Source organism: Leucoraja erinacea, chromosome 9, assembly GCF_028641065.1.
Source record: "Leucoraja erinacea ecotype New England chromosome 9, Leri_hhj_1, whole genome shotgun sequence".
Taxonomy (NCBI): Eukaryota; Metazoa; Chordata; class Chondrichthyes; order Rajiformes; family Rajidae; genus Leucoraja; species Leucoraja erinaceus.
The window spans coordinates 15,474,900-15,502,237 of record NC_073385.1 but is presented as its reverse complement, the minus strand read 5'-3'; the positions used below and the strand labels follow the sequence as shown (position 1 = coordinate 15,502,237).

At 48.8% G+C, this 27,338-nt stretch overlaps 1 protein-coding gene across 8 annotated transcripts in view; it reads right to left on the bottom strand.

Annotated features, from left to right (window-relative positions):
* The window catches only part of nrxn3a (neurexin 3a), a 1,361,409-nt gene that overhangs the window by 40,410 nt on the left and 1,293,661 nt on the right, over positions 1–27,338 (bottom strand). For all 8 annotated transcript variants that reach the window (XM_055640186.1, XM_055640188.1, XM_055640185.1 and 5 more), the window contains 2 exons: positions 23,750–23,842; positions 16,670–16,983 (listed from right to left, as the gene is read on the bottom strand). In XM_055640186.1, the coding sequence (XP_055496161.1) occupies positions 16,670–16,983; positions 23,750–23,842 (407 nt within the window). The remainder of the gene's footprint in view (positions 1–16,669; positions 16,984–23,749; positions 23,843–27,338) is intronic.

The window sequence follows — 27,338 nt, the reverse complement described above, 5'->3', positions numbered from 1 at the left end:
TAAACGTTGCTGGCCACTGATGTGAACTTCTCCGGCTTTCGTCATTCCCTGGGCCCCCCATCTCATCTCTTCACCCGCCAAAACCTTCCCTGATTCCTGCCCTCCTCCAAATCTCACTCTGTCCCACTCTGATTCCTGCTTCCCCGTTATTGCCCTCCCCTCACCCTCCCCCTCCCCCTTCCGCGTAAAGGGGCACCACCAGTAAAGGTACCCGTTTCTGGCCTTGCGTTCTTTCACCGAACCATTCTCCTCCCTGAACTGCTTCGGACAAACTATCGATTCAGTATGTGTCGACAAATACATTCTTAACTTAGGGAGGGCACGGTGGCGCAGCGGTAGAGTTGCTGACTTCAGCCCCTGTCCCACTTAGGAGACCTAAACAGCAACCTCTGGTGACCTTGCCCACCACCCAAAAAAAAAAATCAAGGTCGAGGTGAACTACGACCTCCTACCAACTCCCACGCACATGTTGAAAACCTTCCCCGACTCTGAAGAAAACCGGCTTCGACTAGAACTGCGACTAAAAAAATGATCGATTTTTAAAACGGCAACCTATTTTTAGTCGAGGCCAGTTTTAATCATGATGAAAAAATAGCAGCAACCTAGATGAAGCCTCGACCACGTGGAAACCACAATCGACCATTAGGGAGAGTGACCAAAACCTCCGGTGACCTCATGGAAACCTTGGGTGCTGGGCAAGGTCACCAGAGGTTGCTGTTTAGGTCTCCTAAGTGGGACAGGGGCTTTACAGCGCTTATAGCGCCAGAGACCCGGATTCAGCACCGATTGAGACAGTTTGGTCTACAGCGCGTGAATCATTCTAACCCTGGAGCACAGAGATCATATAGACACAGGAACCCGATGACCAACTGGAGTCGTTGCTCACTCCACCACCCTTATTCCAGTTTTAATTCCATACGTGAAGGAAAGAACTGCAGATGCTGGTTTAAATCGAAGTGCTGGAGTAACTCAGCGGGACAGCAGGCAGCATCTCTGGAGAGAAGGGATGGGTGACGTTTCGGGGTCGAGACCCTTCTTCAGACACTTGCGGGCTGTCGTATGCTGAGAGAATGGAGCGGCTGGGCTCGTACACTATGCAGCTTAGAAGGATGAGAGGGTAACTTATTGAAACATATAAGATTATTAAGGGCTTGGACACACTAGCGGCAGGAAACATGTTCCTGATGTTGGGGGAGTCTAGAACCAGGGGCCACAGTTTAAGAATAAGGAGGAAGCCATTTAGAACGGAGACGAGGAAACACTTTTTCTCACAGTTGTGAGTCTGTGGAATTCTCTGCCTCAGAGGGCGGTGGAGGCCGGTTCTCTGGATACTTTCACGAGAGAGCTAGATAGGGTTCTTAAAGATAGGGGATATGGGGAGAAGGCAGGAACGGGGTACTGATTGGGGATGATCAGCCATGATCACGTTGAATGGTGCTGCTAGCTCGAAGAGCTGAATGGCCTACACCTGCACCTATTGTCTATTGTCTATGGGTTTGAGCCCCTTCTGCAGACTTTACTTCCATCTGGTTCCCATTACTCTTTGCTGAGAGACCTCACTCTATTGCCGTCCCCTCTGTATCCATCCCTCACCTCCTCTCACCCCTCCCCCGCTCCCAAACATCAGTTGTAGAGATCTTCATCGAGGCTTCAGGAAGGTGCCTGCAGGCTAGTGGTGACCTATACCCACGCTCACAGAGCTGCACTCAGCAAAACCGTGGCTGCTTGATGGGACCAGTCTACTTAAAGGTCACATGGAACTCATATAGATCGCCACTGACAGTTACTCATTGAGTTATACAACGTGGAAACGGCCCAACTCGCCCACACCGGCCTACAAGATTATAAATAATCTTATATGTTTCAATAAGTTTCCCTCTCATCCTTCTAAACTCCAGAGTGTACAAGCCCCGCTGATCCATTTTCTCAGCATATGACAGTCCCGCCATCCCGGGAATTAACCTACGCTGCACTCCCTCAAAAGCAAGAATGTCCTTCCTCAAATTAGGGGACCAAAATTGCACACAATACTCCAGGTGTAGTCTCACTAGGGCTCTGTACAACTGCAGAAGGACATCTTTGCTCCTATACTCGACTCCTCTTGTTATGAAGGCCAACATGCCATTCACTTTCTTCACTGCCTGCAGTACCTGCATGCTTACATTCAATCTCGGCTGATCTATCTCTCCCTCCTAACCCCATTGTCCTGCCTTCACCCTATAACCTCTGACACCTGTACTAATCAAGAATCTATCTCTTAAAAATATCCACTTACTTGGCCTCCACAGCCTTCTGTGGTGAAGAATTCCACAGATTCACCACCCTCTGGCTAAAGAAATTTTGTGTTGTTTCGTGTCGAGACTCTTCTTTAGACTGAGTATCTTAAAACACTTGAGATTTTATTGCCGATTAGACTCATCATTCAGAGGCACGGACTCAAGCCCCAGAGTTTAGTTTAGTTTAATTTAGTTTAGAGATACAGCAGGGAAACAGGAGCCTTAATCCCACCGAGTCCGCGCAGACCAGCGATCACCCGTGCACTAGTTCAATCCGACACACTGGAGGCAACTTACAGAAGCCAATTAGCCTACAAACCTGCGTGTCTTAGGAGTGCGGGAGGAAACCGGAGCTCCCGGAGAAAACCCCCGTGTTTTTCCCCTCTTGCACAAACCCGCCACGACATGTACCCAATTACGCTGTACAGATGTAATGTTGATGGATAGGGGCAAGAGGCTTCCTGTAGAATCTCCTGTCGACTGTCTGCTTGTCACTCCCCGTACAAACTCATTCATGAACAAACATTAACTATCATGCAGCCGCATGTCAGAACTGACAAAAGCCGTTAGCCCAGGTGCAAGGCTAAACCAAGTTTGATTTACTGGATGAATTTAAAAGAGAGTTAGATAGAACTCTAGGGGCTAGTGGAATCAAGGGATACGGGGAGAAGGCAGACACGGGTTATTCATTGTGGATGATCTGCCATGATCACAATGAATGGCGTTGCTGGCTCGCAGGGCCGAATGGCCTCCTCCTGCACCTATTGTCTATGTTTCTATGATTCTGTGTCGTGCCTCTTCAATGGGGCAATATTGAACTGAGTCACAGCAGAACCAGCTTCAACGGTCAAAGCTAGAGAGAGTGTTTTAGGGCGGCATGGTGGCGCAGCGGTAGAGTTGCTGCCTCACAGCGCCAAAGACCCGGGTTCGATCCCGACTGCGGGCGCTGTCTGTACGGAGTTTGTACGTTCTCCACGTGACCCGCGTGGGTTTTCTCAGAGATTTTCGGTTTCCTCCCACACTCCAAAGACGTGCAGGTTTGTAGGTTAATTGGCCTGGTAAATGTAAAACATAGTCCCTAGTGGGTGTAGGATAGTGTTAATGTGCGGGGATCGCTGGTCGGCGCGGAAACGGTGGACTGAAAGGCCTGTTTCCGCCCTGTATCTCTAAACTAAACTAAACTAAAGGGCCTGTCCCACCTGGTGATTTTTTCGGCGACTGCCGGCATCATTGACTGACATATCTGGTCACCGTGAAAGTCGCGGCGTGATGAGGTGTAACGCGGCGTAACGCGCGGTGTTTCCTCACGTGTCGCAACATTTTTTTTGTCGCCGCTGGATTTTGAAAAGTTCTAAATCGGCGACCATGATACATCAGTCAATGACGCCGGCAGTCACCGAAAAAATCGCCAAGTGGGACGGGCCGTTAAAGAGTCATGGAAGATTTTAAGTTTAGTCGTTTAGTTCAGAGATACAGTGCGGAAACAGGCCATTTGGCCCACCGAGTCCGTGCCGACCAGCGATCACCCTGTATACTACCACTGTCCTACACACTAGGGGCAATTTACAATTTTACCAAAGCCAATTAACCTACAAACTTGCACGTCTTTGGTGTTTGGGGGGAAACTGGAGCACCTGTACACCTGTACGGAGTACATTCTCCCCGTGCCCGCGTGGGTTTTCTTCAGGTGCTACGGTCTATCAAGACTACTCCGCCATTCAGTCCTGGCTAATCTACCTCTCCCTCCCAACACCATTCTCCTGCCTTCTCCCCATAACCCCTGACACCCGTACTAATCAAGAATCTGTCAATCTCTGTGTTTATCATGCCTCCACAGCCTCCGGGGCATTAAATTCCACAGCTTCATCACCCTGTGACAAAATAAATTCCTCCTCATCTCCTTTCTCAATGTGCGCCCTTTTATTCCGAGGCTGTGCCCTCTGGTCCTGGACTCTCCCACTAGTGGCAACATCCTCTCCACATTCCGCTCTGCTTTGACTGCATGCCATCCAACTTAAAGAGAAAAAACCCCATCGCCGTGACTTAATCAACCCCATCTGTAATCATTGCCCTGCCACAATGTACAAAGTCACGATGAACTCCGATGACAAACAGGCCCTAGTAGCAGCTCACGCCATCAATGACAAAAAAATTAGACTGCAACATATAATTTGTTTGAAACGAGGTTTATATCTTTTAATGCCATCTTCCTCCTCCCCCACAGATCACGTCCTTTTGACATTCCAATTATGAGTCATTGGTTCACTTGGTGAGACAAAGCCATAAAACACAAGGTCATCGTCCAACGTGAAGCTTAGTTTAACTTTGAGTTTTAGAGATACAGTGCGGAAACAGGCCCTCCAGCCTACCGAGTCCACGCCGACCAGCGATCCCCTCAAGCCCCTGTCCCACTTTCCCGAGTTACCATGAACTCTCCCCAGTTTTCCCCTTGATTCAAACTCGGATAATTACGGTAATAGCCAGCCGTAGGTACTTGGGGCTATTTTTTTTACTTGTGGACATTATTCAACGTACTGAAAAAACGTCCTGACTGACCTGATGCCCCGAGTACATACTTCCCTGCACGGGAGACCCGACCTTTTTCCCTGTCGGGTCTCCGTTGTCGTTGGGGCCTAGCACCATGGAGTGGCCTCCAGCCGGAACAACCTGGGGGCTCCAGTTGCGGAGTCTGCGGTGCTGACCGGCCTCGGAGCGTGCGGAGCGGTGGTGGCTCGCTGCTGCGGGCCGACCACGGAGCTCGGAAGCTCCAGCTGCAGACCGGTGGACTGTTGGGATATCGGGAGCTCGCGGGTCCGGGTGGGAGACCGCTTTCCGGAGCTCCCGCAACGGCAACTTCTCCAGCCCGTGTCGCGGGGTTGGAACGACCCGGAGGGGGGCCGTACATCGCCCGGCGCGGCTTTAATGGCCGCGGGACATTCCAGCGCCCGCCGGGGGCTCCAACTTTGTGAGTTTTGGGCCTGGAGCGGGGCCATACATCGCCCGGCGCGGCCTAAAATGGCCGTGGGACATAACATCGCCCGCCTGGGGCTTCGACATCGGGAGAGAAATGGTGCAGGGGAGAGAAAATACTTTGCCTTCCATCACAGTGAGGAGGAGATTCACTGTGATGGATGTTTGTGTAAATTGAATTGTTTGTGTGTCTTGTAGGAATTGCTTTGTTTGTATGGCTGTGGAATCGGAGTTTTCGTTTGAGCCTCACTGAGGTTCAAATGACATGGAATAAATATTGTATTGTATTGTATTGTAATAGAGTATTAAACATACATCTGGTATTACGAGCCGCTACGATATATCTACCACCTCCTACGGACACCTATGGACATTCTCCGAGTTTGAATCAAGGTTTGAAAAACTCGGTAGAATTCGTGAGTAACTCGGGAAAGTGGGACAGGGCCTTCTGACAGGATGTTATTGGGAAATGCTTGCTATGGTTTCTGAGAGTGTCAAGTGTTAAGGCAACAGGAGTGGTGGTGGAAGCAGGGGGGTGAGTGTGCGTGGGCAGAGGTTAATGTGAACACGAAGTGGACAGGAGGTGGGAAGTGGCGAGGAGTGGTGTGCAGTCAGTATGAAGGGCAGCGTTGAGAGGGCTCACTGTTGAACAGCTTGTGTCTTTACCTGCGTAATTGATTCGGATGTTTGCTTAATACACAAAGCCCGTATTACACAGAGCAGCGGGAACAGGGGGATACGGTTAATGGTCACAGAGTGATTTAGTTTGTCGTCCAATTTGGAAATGAAATTTAGCACTGACAGATGTACCAAGCTTGCACGTTAAGTGAAAGGGTGACATTGGAAGGCAACGAGGGCAATGGGATTAACATTGAGACTCAGGCAGAGGTGCTGACTGCTACCACGAAGGAAGCAGGAGTTACTTGGCTTTAATGCTTGAGTTTGACCTTCCTCTTGAAGAGGGCATCTCGTTTACAGTCCCTCTGAGAAATATCACTTCAGCCTCTCATCCAGAAGGTCCAGAAGGCAGCTGAATGTTTCAACACGGTGATTGATTTTGCTTTTTTAATTGGTTTAGTTTATTTTAGTTTAGACGATAGACAATAGGTGCAGGAGTAGGCCATTCGGCCCTTCGATCCAGCACCGCCATTCAATGTGATCATGGCTGATCATCCCCAATCAGTACCCCGTTCCTGCCTTCTCCCCATATCCCCTGACTCTGCTATTTTTAAGAGCCCTATCTAGCTCTCTCTTGAAAGCATCCAGAGAACCAGCCTCCACCGCCCTCTGAGGCAGAGAATTTAGTTTCGAGATACTGCGCGGAAACAGGCCCTTCGGCCCACCGGGTCCGCGCCGACCAGCAGCGATCACCCTATCGCACATTAACACTATCCTACACACACTAGGGACAATTTTTACATTTACATCAAGCCAATTAACCTACAAACCCGCACGTCTTTGGAGTGTGGGAGGAAACCGAAGATCTCCGTGAAAACTCACGCGGGTCACGGGGGAGAAGGTACAAACTCCGTGCAGACAGCGCCCGTAGTCGGGATCGAACCCGGGGCTGCGCCACAGCGACCGCCATGTGTTGGTAGTGCCTCAAGTATGGAAGAGATTGGAGTTTGTAGAACTCTTGCACTCAGTCAGTAGGCCTGGGTAGAGTGGATGTGGAGAGGATATTTCCACTAGTGGGAGAGTCTAGGACCAGAGGCCACAGCCTCAGAATTAAAGGACGTTCCTTTCGGAAGGAGATGAGGGGGAATTTCTTCAGTCAGAGGGTGGTGAATCTGTGGAATTTTTTGCCACAGAAGGCGGTGGAGGCCAAGTGAATGGATATTTCGAAGGCAGAGATAGATAGATTCTTGATTAGTGCGGGTGTCAGGGGTTATGGGGAGAAGAAGGCAGGAGAATGGGGTTAGGAGGGTGAGATAGATCAGCCGTTATTGAATGGCAAAGTAGACTTGATGGGCCGAATGGCGTAATTCTGCTGCTATCACTTATGAACATGAGATGGGTTTACAGGAGCAAGTAGATTTCAGATCTGATGTTTACAGACCACGCCACCCTAGTGCCAATCCTGGCACTGTATAGAATAAAGATAGACACAAAATGCCGGAGTAACTCAGCGGGACAGGCAGCATCTCCGGAGAGAAGGAATGGGTGACGTTTCGGGTCGAGACCCTTCTTCAGACCTGACCATCAGGAGAGTGGGAGTGACAGAGATATTTTCTTCAGACCATTCTACATTTCCTTGAGCATCATCCCCTTTGATCTGTGTTTTCACACCTTACTCTTCCTTATCCCTATGTCTCCCTCTCCCCTGACTCTCAGTCTGAAGAAGGATCTCGACCCGAAACGTCACCCATTCCTTCTCTCCAGAGATGCTGCCTGTCCCGCTGAGTTACTCCAGCACTTTGTGTCGTCTCTCTTAGATCCATGAACTGGCTGAGATTAAGAAGGTCAAAAAATAAAATGATTCCTTCCCTAATCTGCGATGCTCTAATGCTTTTGCATGCTCGCAGCCTGAAGCCAGCCACATACATCACCAAAGGGCATTGCGGAGATAAAGTTGTATTGGAATTTGTTTTTTTATTGCTGTGCATTATGGAAGGATTAGTGAAATAATCTGCCATTTTATATATATGACTCTATCAGACAAAGCCCGAGTCCGCATCTCTCTGTCACCTGGAATGAATATCATTCACGTCAGATCAATCTCACTCCAAATCAACCTGTCGAAAGATGATAAATATTGTGACACATCTAATTCTGTCATGTTCACATTGCTCTGCACACTCCAATGCACGCAAACACACGCGCGCACACAAGCATGCTTGCACGCACACACACACACACGCGCGCGCGCACACAAGCATGCTTGCACACACACACACGCGCGCACACAAGCATGCTTGCACGCACACACACACACACACACGCGCGCACACAAGCATGCTTACACACACACACGCGCGCACACAAGTATGCTTACACACACGCGTGCACACAAGCATGCATGCACACACGCACACACACTCACAAACGCACACTCTAGCGTACACGCGCGCACTCACACAAAAACATACTCACACACGCATGCGCACGTGCACACTTGCACCACACACATGCGCGCACAAGCACATACACTCATGCACATACGTATGCACACATGCACACACACGCACGCACATATGCATGCAACACACACCCACCCAAACGCAGGCACATGGGCACGCACACACACTCACATACATGAACGCACACACGCACTCACACGCACATGCACACAAACACTCACACACAGGCACAAAGACTGGCATGTATGTGCACGCTCACAGCACCACACAGTCCCTCAGTCTGAAGAAGGGTCTCGACACATACAAACAAACACAAGGCACACATTCACACACCCCCACACAAAGATAGGTGCATATGCACACACACACAGAGTCATGTATGTAACCTAACACCTACCTTTATAGGGACAATTTTCACATTTATACCAAGCCAATTAATCTGTAGGTCTTTGGAATATGGAAAGACACCTAAGATCTCGGAGAAAACCAACGCAGGCCACGGGGAGAACGTACAAGCTCCGTACAGACAGCACCTGTAGTCGGGATCGAACCCGGGTCTCTGGCGCTGTGAGGCAGCAACTCTACCATCGCGCCACCGTGCTGCGCCACCGCATTTGAGCTCCCCAACACAAATGGGAACACTTTCTCTCTGCAGTATTCCAATATCTCTGGGCGGTCACGGTGGCGCAGCAGTAGAGTTTCTGCCTTACAGCGCTTGCAGCGCCGGAGAGCCGGTTCCATCCCGACTATGGGTGCTGTCTGGACGGAGTCTGTATGTTCTCCCCATGATCCGCCTGGGCTTTCTCCGAGATTCATCGGTTTCCTCCCACATTCCAAAGACGTGCAGGTTTGCAGGTTAATTGGCTTGGTGTAAATGTAAAATTGTCCCTAGTTTATGTAGGGTAGTGTTGGTGTGCGGGGACGGCTGGTCGGCGCGGATTCGGTGGGCCAATGGACCTGTTTCCACGATGGGCCTGTATCTCTAAGTTAACTATATAATAATTTGGTCTCCAACTGGAGGCATGGGTTCGTATCCCACTTCTGACACCATGTGCAAAGTGCTTATGATACAGAGTAATTATATATTATAACAAGTACTTTATTCTGTATACATACGGAGACCATCGAGATAAGCACCGCAGGCTCCGAATCGTAAGTTAAAACTAAAACACAACATGGCTGCCTGCATGCCAATGAACTTATTCATTCGTTCAATCAATTATTGCCATTTACTATGTACGCTTCAGATAGTCAGTAGTTTTGTATTTGCATTTAATTCTTTAAGAGGGAGGATGTAGATTAGTGTCACTCACACTGTGACTCATATACTGTGGCTCCGCCCACAGGCTTATTAGCAAGCTCTCTTAAAAATAGAAACATAGAAAATAGGTGCAGGAGGAGGCCATTCGGCCCTTCGAGCCAGCACCGCCATTCATTGTGATCATGGCTGATCGTCCCCAATCAATAACCCGTGCCTGCCTTCTCCCCATATCCCTTGATTCCACTAGCCCCCCAGAGCTCTATCTAACTCTCTCTTAAATCCATCCAGTGATTTGGCCTCCACTGCCCTCTGTGGCAGGGGATTCTACAAATTCACAACTCTCTGGGTAAAAAATTGTTTTCTCACCTCAGTCTTAAATGACCTCCCCTTTACTCTTAGACTGTGTGGCCCCTGGTGCTGGACCACTCTCTGAGTAAAGAAGTTCTCCCCCTTCTGTCCCTTAATTCATTGGGAATCATTTTTCCTGCATCTAGCTTATCAAGTCCCCCCTTAACCTTCTGTGCTCCTTTTATAATTTTATATGTTTGCTATAAGATTGGGAACATTTTTCCTGCATCTAGCTTGTCCAGTCCTTTTATAATTTTATATGTTTCTATAAGATTCCCCCTCATCCTTCTAAACTCCAGTGAATACAAGCCTAGACTTTTCAATCTTTCCTCATATGACAGTCCCGCCATCCCAGGGATCAATCTCGTGAACCTACGCTGCACTGCCTCAAATCACAAGGATGTCCGTCCTCAAATTAGGAGACCAAAACTGTACACAATACTCCAGATGTGGTCTCACCAGAGCCCTATACAGAGCCATCTTCTCTCTCCCTTTTAGTCTAGTAATGTATGCTGAGATGATGTAACCACTGCAGAGTTGCTGATAAACGACTTTGGACTCTAATCACTTTGTGTGAGCCTGATGAATCCAACAAAAGGGCACAGAGAAGATTTACGAGGATGTTGCCAGGACTCGAGGATCTGAGCTACAGGGAGAGGTTGAGCAGGCTGGGACTCTACTCCTTGCAGCGCAGGAGGATGAGGGGTGGGTGATCTTGTAGAGGTGTACAAAATCATCAGGGGAATAGATCGGGTAGACGCACAGAGTCTCTAGCCCCGAGTAGGGGAATCGAGGGCCAGAGGACATAGGTTTAAGTTGAAGGGGAAAAGATTTAATAGGAATCCGAGGGGTAACTTTTTCACACAGTGGGTGGTGGGTGTACGGAACGTGCTGCCGGAGGAGATAGTTGAGGCTGGGACTATCCCAGCATTTAAGAAACAGGTACATTGTTTAAGAAGGAACGGCAGATGCTGGAAAAATTGAAAGTAGACAAAAAATGCTTGAATAACTCAGCGGGTGAGGCAGCATCTATGGAGAATGAAATCATGCTGGAGAATCACCACAGATGCTGCCTCACCCGCTGAGTTTCTCCAGCATTTTTTGTCTACTTTAGACAGGTACATAGATAGGACAGGTTTGGAGGGATATGGACCAAACGCGGGTAGGTGGGGCTAGTGTAGCTGGGACAAGTTGGCCGGTGTGGGTGGGTTGGGCCGAAGGGCCTGTTCCCACACGGTATCACTCTATGACTCTATGCTGCAAGCACAGACACGCACATACGTACACACACATACAGGCATGCTCACACACGCACACACACACACTTGCTCACACACACGTGCACACCATCACCCATGTGCACACATACTCGCACAAACACGCACAGATGCACACAGATACACGCATGCTCACACACGCACGCACATACACACACACATACACACGCACACTTGCGCACGCACACATGCACACCTTCACACACGCCCACACATACTCGCACAGACACGCACACACGCACACACGCATACACGCATGCTCACACACGCACGCACGCACACACCAAGGTACATTCAAGGGGACACTAGCAGGAAATACACACACATAAAGAAAAGGAGAACAATAAACTGGAGAGCAGTGTGAGTTTAAGGCATGCTTCTATTAACAGGTGACTGTAGTCTGTGTGAGGGATTCTGAACGGCTCTGCTTTAGACTGAGTGTGAGGCACTTGTGCATATTATATTGTACATGCTCGAGGTTTAGAAAAGGAAAGGGGAAAATCTGTTCCGTCTTATCGCCAGTTTAATGGATACATGTGAATCTCACGCTCCAGTTGCTTTGCCCCGGCCCTGCGATGGCTGCAAGCTAGGATTGCCTTCTACAATACTCTGAATCCATGACAGAGACGGCCCCCAGTACACCTTCACAATCACAGAGTAACAACATCGTAGGATGATAAGACCACTCCTCCAGAATATTGGCACAATACACCCCGTGTTGTAAGGAACTGCACGGGAAGGTTTTGGAGGGGAGTGAGTTCATCACTTCATGTTCATAAATGATAGGAACAGAGTTAGGCCATTAGAAATAGAGGAACCATATAACCATATAACCAATTACAGCACGGAAACAGGCCATCCCGGCCCTTCTAGTCCATGCCGAACACTTATTCTCCCCTAGTCCCATCTACCTGCACTCAGACCATAACCCTCCATTCCTTTTCCCGTCTATATACCTATCCAATTTATTTTTAACTGATAAAATCGAACCTGCCTCCACCACTTCCACTGGAAGCTCATTCCACACAGCTACCACTCTCTGAGTAAAGAAGTTCCCCCTCATGTTACCCCTAAACTTCTGTCCCTTTCTAAACATAGAAAAATAGTAGGCCATTCGGCCCTTCGAGCCAGCACCGCCATTCAATGTGATCATGGCTGATCATCCACAATCAGTTGTACCCCGATCCTGCCTTCTCCCCGTATCTCCTGACTCCGCTATCTTTAAGAGCTATCTTGGACCGATGTACATAGCGAGTGGAAGCTGCTGCCATTTCCAGAGGCCCAGCACATCTCGATGTCAAGGAGAGACTGAGTAAATCTCACTTAGTGCTGGAGTCGTCAATGTCCACATGAGCTCTCCCCCACACAATCACCATGCCAGCTGAGGGAACAACTGTGTGGCTGGACATGTCAATGTTCCACTCTGGGTAAGTCTAAATGGTCAGCAATGATCATCTAAAATCAGTACCCCGTTCCTGCTTTCTCCCCGATATCCCTTGAGTCTGTTCGCCCGAAGAGCTCTATCTAAACTCTCTCTTGAAATTCTGCCCATCAAGTCTACTCCACCAATCAACCATGGCTGCTCTATCACTTCCTCCTAACCCCATTCTCCTGCCTAACCGCTGACACCCACATTAATCAAGAATCTATCTACCTCTGCCTTAAATATATCCACTGACTTGGCCTCCACAGCCCTCTGTGGCAAAGAATTCCACAGATTCACTACTCTCTGACTAAAGAAATTCCTCCTCATCTCCTTTAAGAATAAGGGGTAAGCCATTTAGAATGGAGACGAGGAAACAATTTTTCACACAAAGAGTTGTGAGTCTGTGGAATTCTCTGCTCAGAGGGCGGTGGAGGCTGGTTCTCTGGATACTTTCAAGAGAGTGTTGGATAGGGCTCTTAAAGATAGCGGAGTCAGGGGATATGGGGAGAAAGCAGGAACGGGGTACTGATTGTGGATAATCAGCCATGATCATACTGAATGGCGGTGCTGGCTCGTAGGGCCGAATGGCCTACTCCTGCACCAATTGTCTATTGTCTATTGTCTTCCTAAAAGAACGTCCTTTAATTCTGAGGCTGTCACCTCCAGTCCCAGACTCTCCCACTAGTGGAAACATCCTCTCCACATCCACTCTATCCAAGCCTTGCACTATTCGGTAAGTTTTAATGAGGTTCCCCCTCGTCCTTCTAAGCTCCAACGAGTATAGGCCCAGTGACGTTATCTCCGGGATCGCCGGTTTTCTTCCACCCTACAAAGACATGCGGTTTTTGTCGGCTAACTGGCTGAGGTAAAATTGCAAATTGTCCCCGGTGTGTGTAGGATAGAGTTATAGCCCTGTCCCACTGGTACGAGTTCATTCCAACAGCTCTCCTGAGTTAAAAAAAAATCAAACTCGTGGTAAGCACAGAGAATGAACGTAGCGGGTACGTCGGAGATCTGGGACGTCTCTTAGCGGCTCGTAACGCTAACGGCAGGTTCTCGGGAAGACTCGTTAACGGCAGGTAAGCTCGGGAAGACTCGTGAAGATTTTTCAACACGTTGAAAAATGTCCACAAGAGCCCCGAGTACCGACGAGCGGCCATTACCGTAAATCTCCGAGTTCGAATCAGGGCAAACTCGGGAGAGCTCTTGGAATGAACTCGTACCGTGGGACAGGGCTTTTAGCATGCGGGGATCGCTGGTCGGCGCGGGCCTAAGGTCCTGTTTCCCTGTTGTGTCTCTAAAATAGACTGAAAAGTCGACCGTATCGAGCAGCATTTCACTTCCAAACCTCCAAAGACAACAAGCTGCCCGGCGAGAGTTATTGGTTTAATATCCAGAGAGAGAGAGAGGAAGCCAGAGTTACTGACGGCATTGCGGGATTGGTCGCAGTCATGCTGAGTGTGTTTGTCAAACTCCGTGACATTTATTATCCTGCAGTAACGGAGTGTTTATGACGACTGCTGTAATAATGGGGACTTCACTCGCTGGAAACTGGGCCGTAGATCTCACTTCCCTTGCGCAGCACCAAGACGAGGGAATATCTGACAAACCCTTTTTGCTTCTGAGTGAGCTGTCAGCACTGTAAGCGAACAGCGAGATTTATGCTTCGGTTCAGGTTTATTATTGCCGGGTATAGTGCCGAGGTGCAGTTCGAAGCCGTGCCATCCAGTCAGATAATACCGGATGTAAATACTACAACGCCAAACTCAAGGGGCAGCATGGCAGCGCAGTAGTAGAATTGGTACAGTGAGCTGGCACGATGGCGCAGTGGTCGTGTTGGCACGGTGAGGTGGCGCGGCGGTAGAGCTGCCGCCTCACAGCGCCACAGGTCCAGGTTCGATCCCGACTATGGGCGCCTGTCTGAACGGCGTTTGTATGGGCTCCCCGCGACCAGATTTTCGGTCTCCTCCCGCACTCCAAAGACATGCATGTTTGGAGGTTAATCGGCTTCAGTAAAAGTGTAAATTGTCCCCAGTGTTTGGGGAGTGTACAGAGCTGGATGGCACAGACCTCGTGGGCCGAAGGGCCTGTGTCTGCGCTGTATCCCTAAAACTAAAAATAACAACTATGGTACAAAAGTGTGAAAACGCACACCTCCAGATTCAGGAACAGTTTCTTCTCAGCTGTTTTCAAGCAACTGAACCATCCTACCACAACCAGAGTGCTGTGCTGAACTACTATCTACCTCTTTGGTGACCCTCAAACTATCCTTGATCGGACTTTGCTGGCTTTACATTGCACTAAATATTATTCCCTTATCATGTGTCAATTATAATCATGTATTGTCTTTCCGCTGACTGGTTAGCATGCAACAAAAGCTTTTCACTGTACCTCGGTACACGTGACAATAAACTAAACTGAGCTGAGCTGTGTAGGAAAGAACTGCAGATGCAGGTTTAGATCGACAGTAGACACCAAATACTGGAGTAACTCAGGCAGCATCTCTGGAGTGCAGGAATGGGTGACGTTTCAGGTCGAGACCCTTCTTCAGACTCAGGGGCAAGGGAGACACAGAAATATGGAAGGGTGAGGAGTGAAAACACCGATCAAAGCAGGCGATGATCAAGGAACCGTAGAATGGATGATTGTTGGCTGAGAGGAAGGTGGCAACGAGGCATACAAAGTGTAAAATTAATCAGGAGGGCAGTGAAACTAGTCGGAGAACTAGGGTGAGGGAGGATGGGGAGAGAGAGGGTTGTTGCAGAAGGCTGTGGAGGCCAAGCCAATGGATATTTTAATAGCTGAGATAGATTCTTGATTAGTGCGGGTGTCAGGGGTTATGGGGAGAAGGCAGGAGAATGGGGTTCGGAGGGAGTAATCGATCAGCCATAATTGAATGGCGGAGTAGACTTGATGGGCCGAATGGCCTAATTCTACTCCTATCACATGATCTTTGAACCTTATGAGTTGAAGTTAGAGAAGTCAATGTTCATACAGCTGGGGTGTAAACTACCCAAGCAAAATATGAGGTACTGTTCCTCCAATTTGCACTGGGCCTCACTCTGACAGTGGAGGAGGCCCAGGACAGACGGGTCAGTGTGGGAAGTTTAGGTTTAGGTATCTCATTGTCACGTGCACCGAGGTGCTGGTCAAAACAAAGAAGTCCAAACAAGTCAGATAAAACTCTATGTAAATACAATAAAGCCAAACTGGAGGGTCGGCACGGTGGCGCAGCAGGAGAGTTGCTGCCTTACAGCGCCAGAGGCCCGGGTTCCAACCTGGTCTGTAATCGGACTTCACCGAACGTTATTCCCTTTATCATGTATCCATATGCCGCGGACAACGCAATTGTTTCATTGACTGGAAGGCACGCACCAAAACGCTCCTCCCCGTAAAGTGTCACTCGTCTAGCTCGGGAGGAAACTTCTGCAGTTCCTGTTAGTGTCACGGCAAGTGAGAACCTGCAGGGGAAATGTTCCCCAATGTTGGGGGGAGTCCAGAACCAGGGGTCATGCACAGTTTAAGAATTAGGGGCAGGCCATTTAGGACTGAGATGAGGAAAAACTTCTTCACCCAGAGAGTTGTGAATCTGAGGAATTCTCTGCCACAGAAGGCAGCGGAGGCCGATTCACTGGACATTTTCAAGAGTTAGATTTAGCTCTGAGGGCTAACGGAATCAAGGGACATGGGGGGAAAAAGCAGGAACAGGGGTACAGATTTTGGAATGATGATATTGAATGGCGGTGCCGGCTTGAAGGGCCGAATGGCCGACTCCTGCACCTATTTTTCTATGTTTCTACGTTTTGCAACTGGTGAAGCCAAGCTGAGAAACACCACCCCGCTCTCCTCCCTCCCTCCCTCGCTTTACGCTGAACAGAAATAGGTGAGAGTTTACATCAGTCAAGAGACAACAGACAATAGACAATGGGTGCAGGAGTAGGCCATTCGGCCCTTCGAGCCAGCAACGCTCCCCCCTCCCTCCCCCTCCCCCCCTCCCCCCGTGCCCGCTCGGTGCGAAGGAGAGGAGTTACCGGGTTGATCTTCATGGTTCCCCGGACCTTCCTGGCGGTGGTGGTGGCCAGAGTGGTGGTGGTGGCCATGATGGTGGTGGACATCTCCGCGGGCAAGGCGGTGGCCGCCGGCTGGTTGATGATCACCGGCGACACGTCGCCGACCAGCCGCACCGTGCCGTTGACCCTGACGTTGGGGTGGCTCTCGGCGGCCATGTTGAGCACCTTCAGGCCGTTGTAGTACAGGCCGGACATCTGCCCCTGGAACGGGCGGCTCCTGTTCTTCCCCCCGATGGTGATCGTGGCCTGTGTGTTGAAGATCGTGAGCATGCGGCCTGCCGAAGAGAAGAGGTATCGCCCTCGTCATTGTCCACGCTACATCGTGTTCCCCATTCACACACACACACACACACACAAACTCCGCACACACTTAACACACACACAAACACACACACACGCACAACAGTGTGCATCTTTTCCTGCAAAAATAAATGCGATCAATTATTGCAAGAATAATACGTAAATACTAAACGATACCCCAACTCACCAAACCCACCATCAATGGTACACAAATCACCCGATGATCTCAACAAATATTCTTAACTGTCACGTGCAGGAAGAAACTGCAGACGCTGGTTTCAACCGAAGATAGGCGCAAAAATGCTGGAGCAGCTCAGCGGGACAGGCAGCATCTCTGGAGAGAAGGAATGGGTCGAGATCCTTCTTCAGACAAATTTCTTCAATGTAAAACACACACAACAGTCTTATCGTGACTTATCCGAGTTCCGAGGGCTGCGTAGGAAGGAGCTGCAGATGCGGGTTTAGTTTAACTAGAGTAGGGTCTTGACTGAAGAAGGGTCTCGGACCGAAACTTCGCCTATTCCTTTTCTCCAGAGATGCTGTCCGTCCCGCTGAGTTACTCCAGCATTTTTGTGCCTACCTTCGGTGTCGATCTTCAGTTTAAACCAGTGTCTGCTGGTTTAGTTTAGAGACGCAGTGCGGAAACAGGCCCTTCGGCCCACCGAGTCCACGCCAACCAGCGATCCCCACACATTAACACTATCCTACACACACTAGGGAGAATTTACATGTACACCAAGCCGATTAACCTACAAACATGTACGACTTTGGAGTGTGGGAGGAAACCGAAGATCTCGGAGAAAACCCATGCAGGTCACGGGGAAACGCACAAACTCTGTACAGACAGCATCCGTAGTCGGGATCGAACCCTGGTCTCTGGTGCTGTAAGCGCTGCAAGGCAGCAACTCGACCGCTGCGCCACAGTGCCGTCCTCCACCGAAGATAGACACAAATTGCTGGAGTAACTCAGCGGGACGGGCAGCATCTCTGGGTGGAAGGAATGGGTGACGTTTCGGGTCGAGTTCCGAGGTTTCTCTCCAGAGATGCTGCCTGTCCCGCCGAGTTGCTCCAGCATCTTTGTGTCTATCTTCGAAGATTCCGCAGGGGTCGGTGCTGGGGCCGCTACTCTTCACGTTGCATGTTGATGATTTGGATGAGGGGATTGAAGGCTCTGTGGCCAAGTTTGCGGATGATACGAAGACAGGTGGAGGGGGCAGGTAGTGTCGAGAAAGCAGGGACTCTGCAGAAGGACTTGGACAGGTTGGGGGAGCGGGCAGAGAAGTGGCAGATGGAATATAGTGTAGCAAAGTGTGGAGTCGTGCATTTTGGTCGTAGGAATAAAGGCGTAGACTGCGGTCCTGTTACTATGGTTGCTGGCATCAGTGTAACAAATAGGAGACAGTTGGACAGGTCCATGGATAGGACAGGTTTGGGGGGATATGGGCCAAACGCGGGCAGGTGGGACTAGTGTAGCTGGGACATGTTGGCCGGTGTGGGCAAGTTGGGCCAAAGGGCCTGTTTCCACGCTGTATCACTCTATGACGGTGCGATTGTATGAGTGTTTGTAACCTGCAGAGGATGCACAATGGGAGTGAATAGAATAGATAAACAAGGAACTGCAGATGCCAGTTTACAAAAAAAAGCGACAAACTGCTGGAGTAACTCAGCGGGACAGGCAGTATCTCAGGAGAACGTGGAAAGGTGACATTTTGGGGCGGGACCTTACTTCTGACTGGAAATGTCCCTTAGTGAATGGGATTGCTACGTTTGCCCTGAAGGCTGGCATGCATTTGATGGGCCGAACAGCCTCCCTCTAAGTAAAATAATCAATAGAAAAATGATATATTTCGGAGACATTGACATTTAATTTGCTTCACACGCAGACATTTTTAGATCTAAGGCGTGTCACATTCCTTCATTATAATACAGGGGAGTCACGGTGGTGCAGCGGTAGAGTTGCTGCCTTACAGCGCCAGGGACCGGGGTTCCATCCTGACTAACTACGGGTGCTGTCTGCGCGGAGTTTGCACGTTCTCTGCGTGGGTTTTCACCGAGACCTCCCGTGTCCTCCCACACTCCAAAGAACGCACAGGTTTGTAGGTCAATCGGCTTGGTGTAAATGTAAAATTGACCCTAGTGCGTGTGGGATGGTGTTGGTGTGCGGGGGTCGCTGGTCGGCGCGGACTCGGTGGGCTGGAGGGCCTGTTTCCGCGCTGTATGTCTAAACTGAAGTGAAAAAGTTACCTGCAATAACATGGAGCTCTCTGAGGGCCTGCCCAATAGCTGGTTAACAACGCCCTGTGTTATATCCTGCCCACAGCCAGAGCTTGTTCACAATACTTTAGCAGGCACCACATTTGCATTTAAATGTGTTTTACCCGAGGAACATTAATTTAAACCAATTGTAACCTCATTTTTGAGTCTTCTTTCTGCGTGTTTCAGCACAATATCCGTACTTTTGACAAACCAAAGGTCAAATCGAAAATTAAATGAAAATAACAGACAAAAGCGAAAAGGCCCTTCCTTTGAAATCAGAGAACGAGGGTTGTTCGGGACGTGAGTGAGGTTAGGTTCGGAGTATGGGTGTTCAGGTGAGATGCAATGCCATTTCGCATTTCACACTCCAAGGACGCGCAGGTTTGTAGGGTAATTGGCTTGGTGTAATAGTAAGTTCTCCCTAGTGTGTGTAGGATAGTGTTAGTGTGCGGGGATCGCTGGTTGGCACGGACTCGGTGGGCCGAAGGGCCTGTTTCTGCGTTGTATCCCTAAACGGAACGGCAGACACTGGTTTAACCTGAAGGCAGACACAAAAAGCTGGAGTAACTCACCGGGACAGGCAGCATCTCTGGAGAAAAGGAATAGGCGAAGTTTCGGTCCGAGACCCTTCTTCAGTTGAACGTTTCGGGTCGAGACCCTTGTCTAGTTAAACTAAACCTGCATCAGCAGCTCTTCCCCACACAGTCCGCGGAACTTTGATAAGTGACGATAAGACTGTTGTGTGTGTTTGACATTGAAGAATTTGTCTGAAGAAGGATCTCGACCCGAAACGTCACCCGTTCCTTCTCTCCAGAGATGCTGCCTGTCCCGCTGAGTTACTCCAGCATTTTGAGTCTATCTCTGGTCGAAGCCCGCATCTGCAGTTCCTTCCTACACAAGAGTGCAGAGGGGATTTATGAGGATGTTGCCAGGACTCGAGGGTCTGAGACATAGGGACAAGTTTGAGAGGGGATCTTATAGAAACTTACAAAATTCTTAAGGGGTTGGACAGGCTAGATGCAGCAAGATTATTCCCGATGTTGGGGAAGTCCAGGACAAGGGTCCACAGTTTAAGGATAAGGGGGAAATCCTTTAGAACTGAGATGAGAAAAACATTTTTCACGCAGAGAGTCGTGAATCTCTGGAACTCTCTGCCACAGAAGGTAGTTGAGGCCAGTTCATTGGCTATATTTAAGAGGGAGTTAGATGTAGCCCTTGTGGCTAAAGGGATCAGGGGGTGTGGAGAGAAGGCAGGTACAGGATACTGGAGTTGGATGATCAGCCATGATCACATTGAATGGCGGTGCAGGCTCGAAGGGCCGAATAGCCTACTCCTGCACCTATTTTCTATGTTTCTATGTTTCTAAGTTGGACAGGCTTGGAATTTATTCTTTGGAGCGGATCGGGGGCTGAGAGGTGATCTTACAGACGTGTATAAAATAATAAAGGGATCTGAATGGGTGAATGTACAGTCTTTTACCCAGAGAGAGGGAATCTATAATGAGAGGATGTAGATTTAAGATTGAGAGGGGAACGTCTTTTAGCCAGGGGTAGGGGTATGAAATACAAGAGGACATATGTTTAAGGTGAAGATGGACACAAAAAGCTGGAGTAACTCAGCGGGACAGGTAACATCTCTGGAGAGAAGGAATGGGCGACTTTTCGGGTCGAGACCCTTCTTCAGACTGGTTAGGGATAAGGGAAACGAGAGATATAGACGGTGATGTGGAGAGATAAAGAACAATGAATGAAAGATACGCAAAAAAGTAACGATGATAAAGGAAACAGGCCATTGTTAGCTGTTTGCTGGGTGATAACGAGAAGCTGGTGCGACTTGGGTGGGGGAGGGATTGAGAGAGAGGGAATGCCGGGGCAACCTGAAGTGAGAGAAATCAATATTCATACCACTGGGCTGTAAGCTGCCCAAGCGAAATATGAGATGCTGTTCCTCCAATTTGCGTTTAGCCTCACTCTGACAATGGAGGAGACCCAAGACAGAAAGGTCTTTGTGGGAATGGGAAGGAGTCCCAGCAACCGGGAGGTCAGGTTGGTTCAGGCGGGCTGAGCGAAGGTGTACCACGAAACGATCGCCCAGTCTGCGTTTGGTCTCGCCGATGTATAAGAGTCCACATCTTGAACAACGGATACAGTAGATGAGGTTGGAGGAGGCGCAAGTGAACCTCTGCCTCACCTGAAAGGACTGTTGGGGTCCCTGGACAGTCGAGGGGGGAGGTATAGGGCCAGGTGTTGCATCTCCTGCGGTTGCAGGGGAAGGTACCAGGGGAGGGGGTAATTTGGGCGGGAAGGGATGAGTTGACCAGGGAGTTATGGAGGGAACGGTCTCTGCGGAAGGCGGAAAGGGGTGGAGATGGGCAAATGTGTCTAGTGGTGGGATCCTGTTGCAGGTGGCGAAAATGTTGCAGGATTATGTGTTGTACGCGACGGCTGATGGGGTGGAAGGTGAGGACAAGGGGGATTCTGTCTGTTGTGACTAGGGGGAGGGGGAGCAAGGGCGGAGCTGGGTGGTGCTGAGGGCCTCATCTATGATGGGAGAGGGGAACCCCTGTTCCCAAAAGAATGAGGACATGTCTAGGTGAGAAGGGCAAGATTTAATAGGAACTTGAGGGGCAACTTTTTAAAACGGAATGGTGGGAGTATGGAACGAGCTGCCAAAGGAGGTAGTTGAGGCAGGTACCACAACAGCATTTGGACAGGTACGGGATAGGAAAGGCTTGGAGGGAAATAGGCCAAATGTGGGCAAATGGGGTGAACTGGTCGAACAAGATGTCCTTGCAAGGCAAACAGTGGAGGCCCTGCAACAGCCTGGGGCTCGCCTGAATCGGGCACCCAACCTCGAAACCTTGAGCACAGACCGCTTAGTATATTTTAAGTTTAGAGGCACAGCACGGAAACAGGCCCTCCGGCCCACCGGGTCCGTGCCGACCAGCAATCCCCACACATTAGCACTATCCTACACACACTAGGGACAATTTACAATTGTTTTTTAACCTAACCTACAAACCTGTACGTCTTTGGAGTGTGGGAGAAAACCGGAGCACCCGGTGAAAACCCACGCAGGTCACGGGGAGAATGTCCAAACTCTGTGCAGACAGCACCCGTGGTTGGGATCGAACCAGGGTCCTTGGCCCTGTGAGGCAGCATGTCTACTGCTGCGCCACCGTAATCGGGGGTTGTGCTTTGTTAGGGAAATACTCTACGGGGCTGTATGTAAGAAAATAATTTCACTGTGGATGAGGAGAGGATGTTTCCACTGGTGGGGGATTCTAGGACTAGAAGTCATAGCCTCAGAATTCAAGGACGTTCTTTTAGGAAAGAGATGAGGAGAAATCTCTTCGGTCAGAGGGTGGTGAATCTGTGGAATTCTTTGCCACAGAAGGCTGTGGAGGTCAAGTCAGTGGATATATTTAAGACAGAGATGGATAGATTCTTGATTAGTATGGGAGTCAGGGGTTATTGGGAGATGGCAGGTTGGAGAATGGGGTTAGGAGGGAGAGATTCAGTACATCAGCCATGATTGAATGGCGGAGTAGACTTGATGGGCCGAAAGGCCTAATTCTACTATTATCCCCTATGACCTCATGACTGTGCGATTGCACATGTGACCACAAAGTGCCGTTGAACCTTTGACCCTTGAACCTCCCCGAGGTTTGGATGAGGCCCTGTCGGAATAAGCGACCCACTCTGTACATGAGCCAACGACCCTTCCCAAGCAAGCAGACCAAACTCAATGGTGCCCATGAGATCCTGCTTTGCCCAGGACGCCATTTTTCTCCAATGAAGGCAGGTCGCGGCCATCTTGGAACAGCAAATAGTAAATCTTACACTTGCCTTCCAGCACAACTTCAAGGAAACAGTTTCAAAAAGCAAACATGGCGAGGTTAGTGAGCATCAAACAGGTTCAAAATAAATTCAATAACTATGCATGCAGCAAGTTGAATATTAATCCCCAGTCATATTACCTTTAACAATGAGCGTTAAAGGGACTTTATTAATTAGGACCTTGGGTATAAGATGATAGATATTAAAAAAAAACTCCATTTAGGTTAATTTGAAGTTGCTTATAAAATATTAAGGCTTTTGAGTGGACTCCATTTTAGAATCAAACTTAATTTCTACAAATTTACCAGAACCCAGTGAGTTATCTTGTAAGTCGCACGTTACAATTCGCCTTTTTAGACAAAGTCCATGCATAACTTTACAAGAAGCCAACACGCTGACAGTCCCTTTAACTACAGTTTAATAATGATAAATTATAAAGATATTTATCAATATAAAAAAGCAGCAAGTTATAAATTACATTAAGACCTTCGTTCAACAGCCAAGATTATTATTATTATTTTTTTTAAAGTTACTTGTTTTAACAATCAAGACTTTAACGCAAGCTTTAGGTTTTCCTTTCCTTTTAAAAATAAAGAGAGCACAGAAGTGAAAGAGTTAATGTTAAAGTTTTTAATGGAGATTTACCTTTCTCTTGTAGCCATTCATCAAATACTATCCCTCTGAATTTTTTGGGGACTTTCGTTTTAGCAATCGCCAGGCGTTCATTATCAATGTTTCCTTTAAAGTTTAAAGAGACAGCTTAAAAGAAAAAAAAATCTGGAACGTCAAGAGTTAACACCGAACATTTTACATTTTAATTACAAATTGTTTGTTGTGAAAGAAATTAAAAAACTCCAGTCAACATCAGGGTTTGTTTAAGGGCTGTTTGAGATTTATAGCGTGTCACCAAGTTAACTCGCTCTTAAGTCGTACTGCGCTTACTAAATGCTGAGGTCGTGATGGCATTAAATTGTCACTGTTATTCCCCTCGGTTTTATGTGACCAGGCGGTGATCTTCGAACTGATTTTAAACGGGAAGGAGTTTGGGTTGGAGTGGTTAGCTGTGTTTAGTTTGGAGATGCGATGCGGAAACAAGGCCTTCGACCCACCGAGTCTGCGCCGACCAGCGATCCCCGCACACTAACACCATCCGTTTTCAGGGACAGTTTCTTCCCAGCTGATCGGCAACTGAAGCGGCAACTGAGTCTTCCTACCACAACCAGAGAGCAGTCCCGAATTACTATCTACCTCGGTGGTGACCCTCGGACTATCCTTTCTCCCTCCTTCCCCTCCCCTTCCCAGATCTCCCACAGCCCACTGTCTCCGCCACTTCCTTTCTTCTTCCCACCCCCCCCCCACCCCCACATCAGTCTGAAGAAGGGTCTCGACCCAAAATGTCACCTATTTCCTTCGCTCCTCACCCGCTGAGTTTCTCCAGCATTTTTGTCCACACTCGGACTATCCTTGATCGGACTTTGCTGGCTTTACCTTGCACCAAACGTTGTTCCCATAGCATGAACTGTACACTGTACATGGGTCGATTGTAATCTTGTTTTTTCACTGTACCTCGGTACACGTGACAATAAATGTAACTAAATAACTAACATAAGGGACGATTCGCAATGTTTTTTCGACAAAGTCAATTAGCCTACAAACTTTGGGATGTGGGAGGAAACCGGAGCACCCGGAGAAAACCCCACGGAGGCCACGGAGAGAACGAACAAACCCCATACAGACAGCACCCATAGTCGGGATCGAACCTGGGCCCCTGGCGCTGTGGAGGCAGCGACTCTACCACTGCGCCACCGTGCCGCCCTGCTGGGGGTATCGTTGCCTTGCCTCTGTATTTGCAGAAGAGGGCAACGACCTAGTCTTTCGGTCTATGAACGTACTTGGGTCAATCAGTTCCTCGAGCTATTCGATGAAATCACATCTGATCTGCAGCCTAACCCCACCCAGACGGGTTTTCCAGACATCCCTTATCAGTACCCAAGTAGTCACACATTTAACGGGTGTCAGGGGTTATGGGGAGAAGGCAGGAAAATGGGGTTAGGAGGGAGAGATAGATCAGCCATGATTAAATGGCGGAGTGGACTTGATGGGCCGAATGGCCTAATTCTGCCCCAATTACTTACGAACATAAGCCACAGAATTACGCCATTCGGCCCATTGAGTCCACACCGCCATTCAACCATGGCTGATCTATCTCTCCATCCTAACCCCATTCTCCTGCCTTCTCCCCATAACCCCTGACACCCGTACCAATCAAGAATCTTCGCCTTAAGTATATCCACTGGCTTGGCCGCCACAGCCGTCTGTGGCAAAAAATTCCACAGATTCACCACACTCTGACTGAAGAAATTCCTCCTCATCTCCTTTGTAAAGGTACATCTTCTTATTCTGAGGCTGTGCCCTCTAGTCCTAGACTCTCTCACTGGTGGAAACATCCTCTCCACCTCCACTCTATCCAAGCCTTTCACCCGCAGGGAGGTGGGTGTAAACCACAGGGCTTACAGAGAGTGCGTACAAACTCCACACAAACAGCACTGTAAGTCAGGATTGGAACCAAGAGACTGGAGCTGCAGCATTAACTGCTGTGTCCGTGAACCTGCTACAGCGTCACTAAGTCAAAGGTGCTATACAAATGAAAGATCTTGCTGTTGAGCTCAATTAAGCATCAAAATTAGTTCCATTCTAAGTCTGTGTAGGAAGGAACTGCAGATACTGGTTTATACCAAAGATAGACACAAAGTGCTGGAGTATTTCAGTGGGTTAGGCAGCATCTCCGGAGGCACGGTGGTGCAGCGGTAGAACTACTGCCTTACAGCGCCAGAGACCCGGGTTCGATCCTGACTATGGGTGATGTCTGTACGGAGTTTGCACGTTCTCCCCGTGACCTGCGTGGGTTTTTTCCGAGATCTTCGGTTTCCCCCCACACTCCCAAGACGTACAGGTTTGTAGGTTTATTGGCTCGGTATGAATGTAAAATTGTCCCTAGTGTATGTAAGATAGCGTACGTGTGCGGGGATCGCTGATCGGTGTGGACCCGGTGGTCCGAAGGGCCTGTTTCCGCGCTGTATATCTAAGCTTGAACTAAACCAAACTAAACTGTCTGGTAAAGAATTCCACAAATTCACCACCCTCTGACTAAAAAAATGCCTCCTCATCTCCTTTCTAAAGGCACGTCCTTTTATTCTGAGGCTGTGGCCGGCCTCACATGGCTTTAAGAATAAGGGGTAAGCCATTGAGAATGGAGACGAGGAAACACTTTTTCTCACAGAGAGTAGTGAGTCTGTGGAATTCTCTGCGGAGGCCGGTTCTCTGGATACTTTCAAGAGAGCGCTAGATAGGGCTCTTAAAGATAGCGGAGTCAGGGGATATGGGGGAAGGCAGGAACGGGGTACTGATTGGGGATGATCAGCCGTGATCACATTGAATGGTGGTGCTGGCTCGAAGGGCCGAATGGCCTACTCCTGCATCTATTGTCTATTGTCTATTGAAGCTTTTACCTTGCCAGGGAAATAACAGTGAAATCTATTTGCCGACAACGAACTGTGTCATTTAAATAATTTTTTGGAAAAAAGACAATGAATGGATCTGAAGTTCTTTCATGAAAGACGCAAAAAAAAAAGAAGCACTTTAATTTCTGAATAGCCCACAAATGAGACCACGAGATATGGATGCGGACGTTTTAGAATCCATTGTCATGGCCAGGTGAGACCTAATCCACGGGGGAAGGGATGAAACATTTATTTTATCTTTTAGTCATTTTTAATGGACTGAACATGCAGAGTCATTCCATTTCATTTACCATCGTAACTTAAACTTGTATTGAACAATATAACACGACACAAAGTACAGATAATAGGGACGTCAGTACATTGCACACCCGCGATCCAAGCGCTAATGAGTTTCATGACGAGAAAATTAATATTCAGATCAACATCTGCATTATTTTTGAACAACACAACAAATATGACCAGCCATGATCACATTGAATGGCGGTGCTGGCTCGAAGGGCCGAATGGCCTACTCCTGCACCTATTGTCTATTGTCTATTGACTATTGTCTATTGACATTCTTGTATCGGAAGGAACTGCAGATGCGGGTTCAAACTGAAGGTAGACACACAGTGGATATTTTTTGAGGCAGAGATTGATAGATTCTTGATCAGTATGGGTGTCAGGGGTTATGGGGAGAAGGCAGGAGAACAGAGTTGAGAGGGAGAGATAGA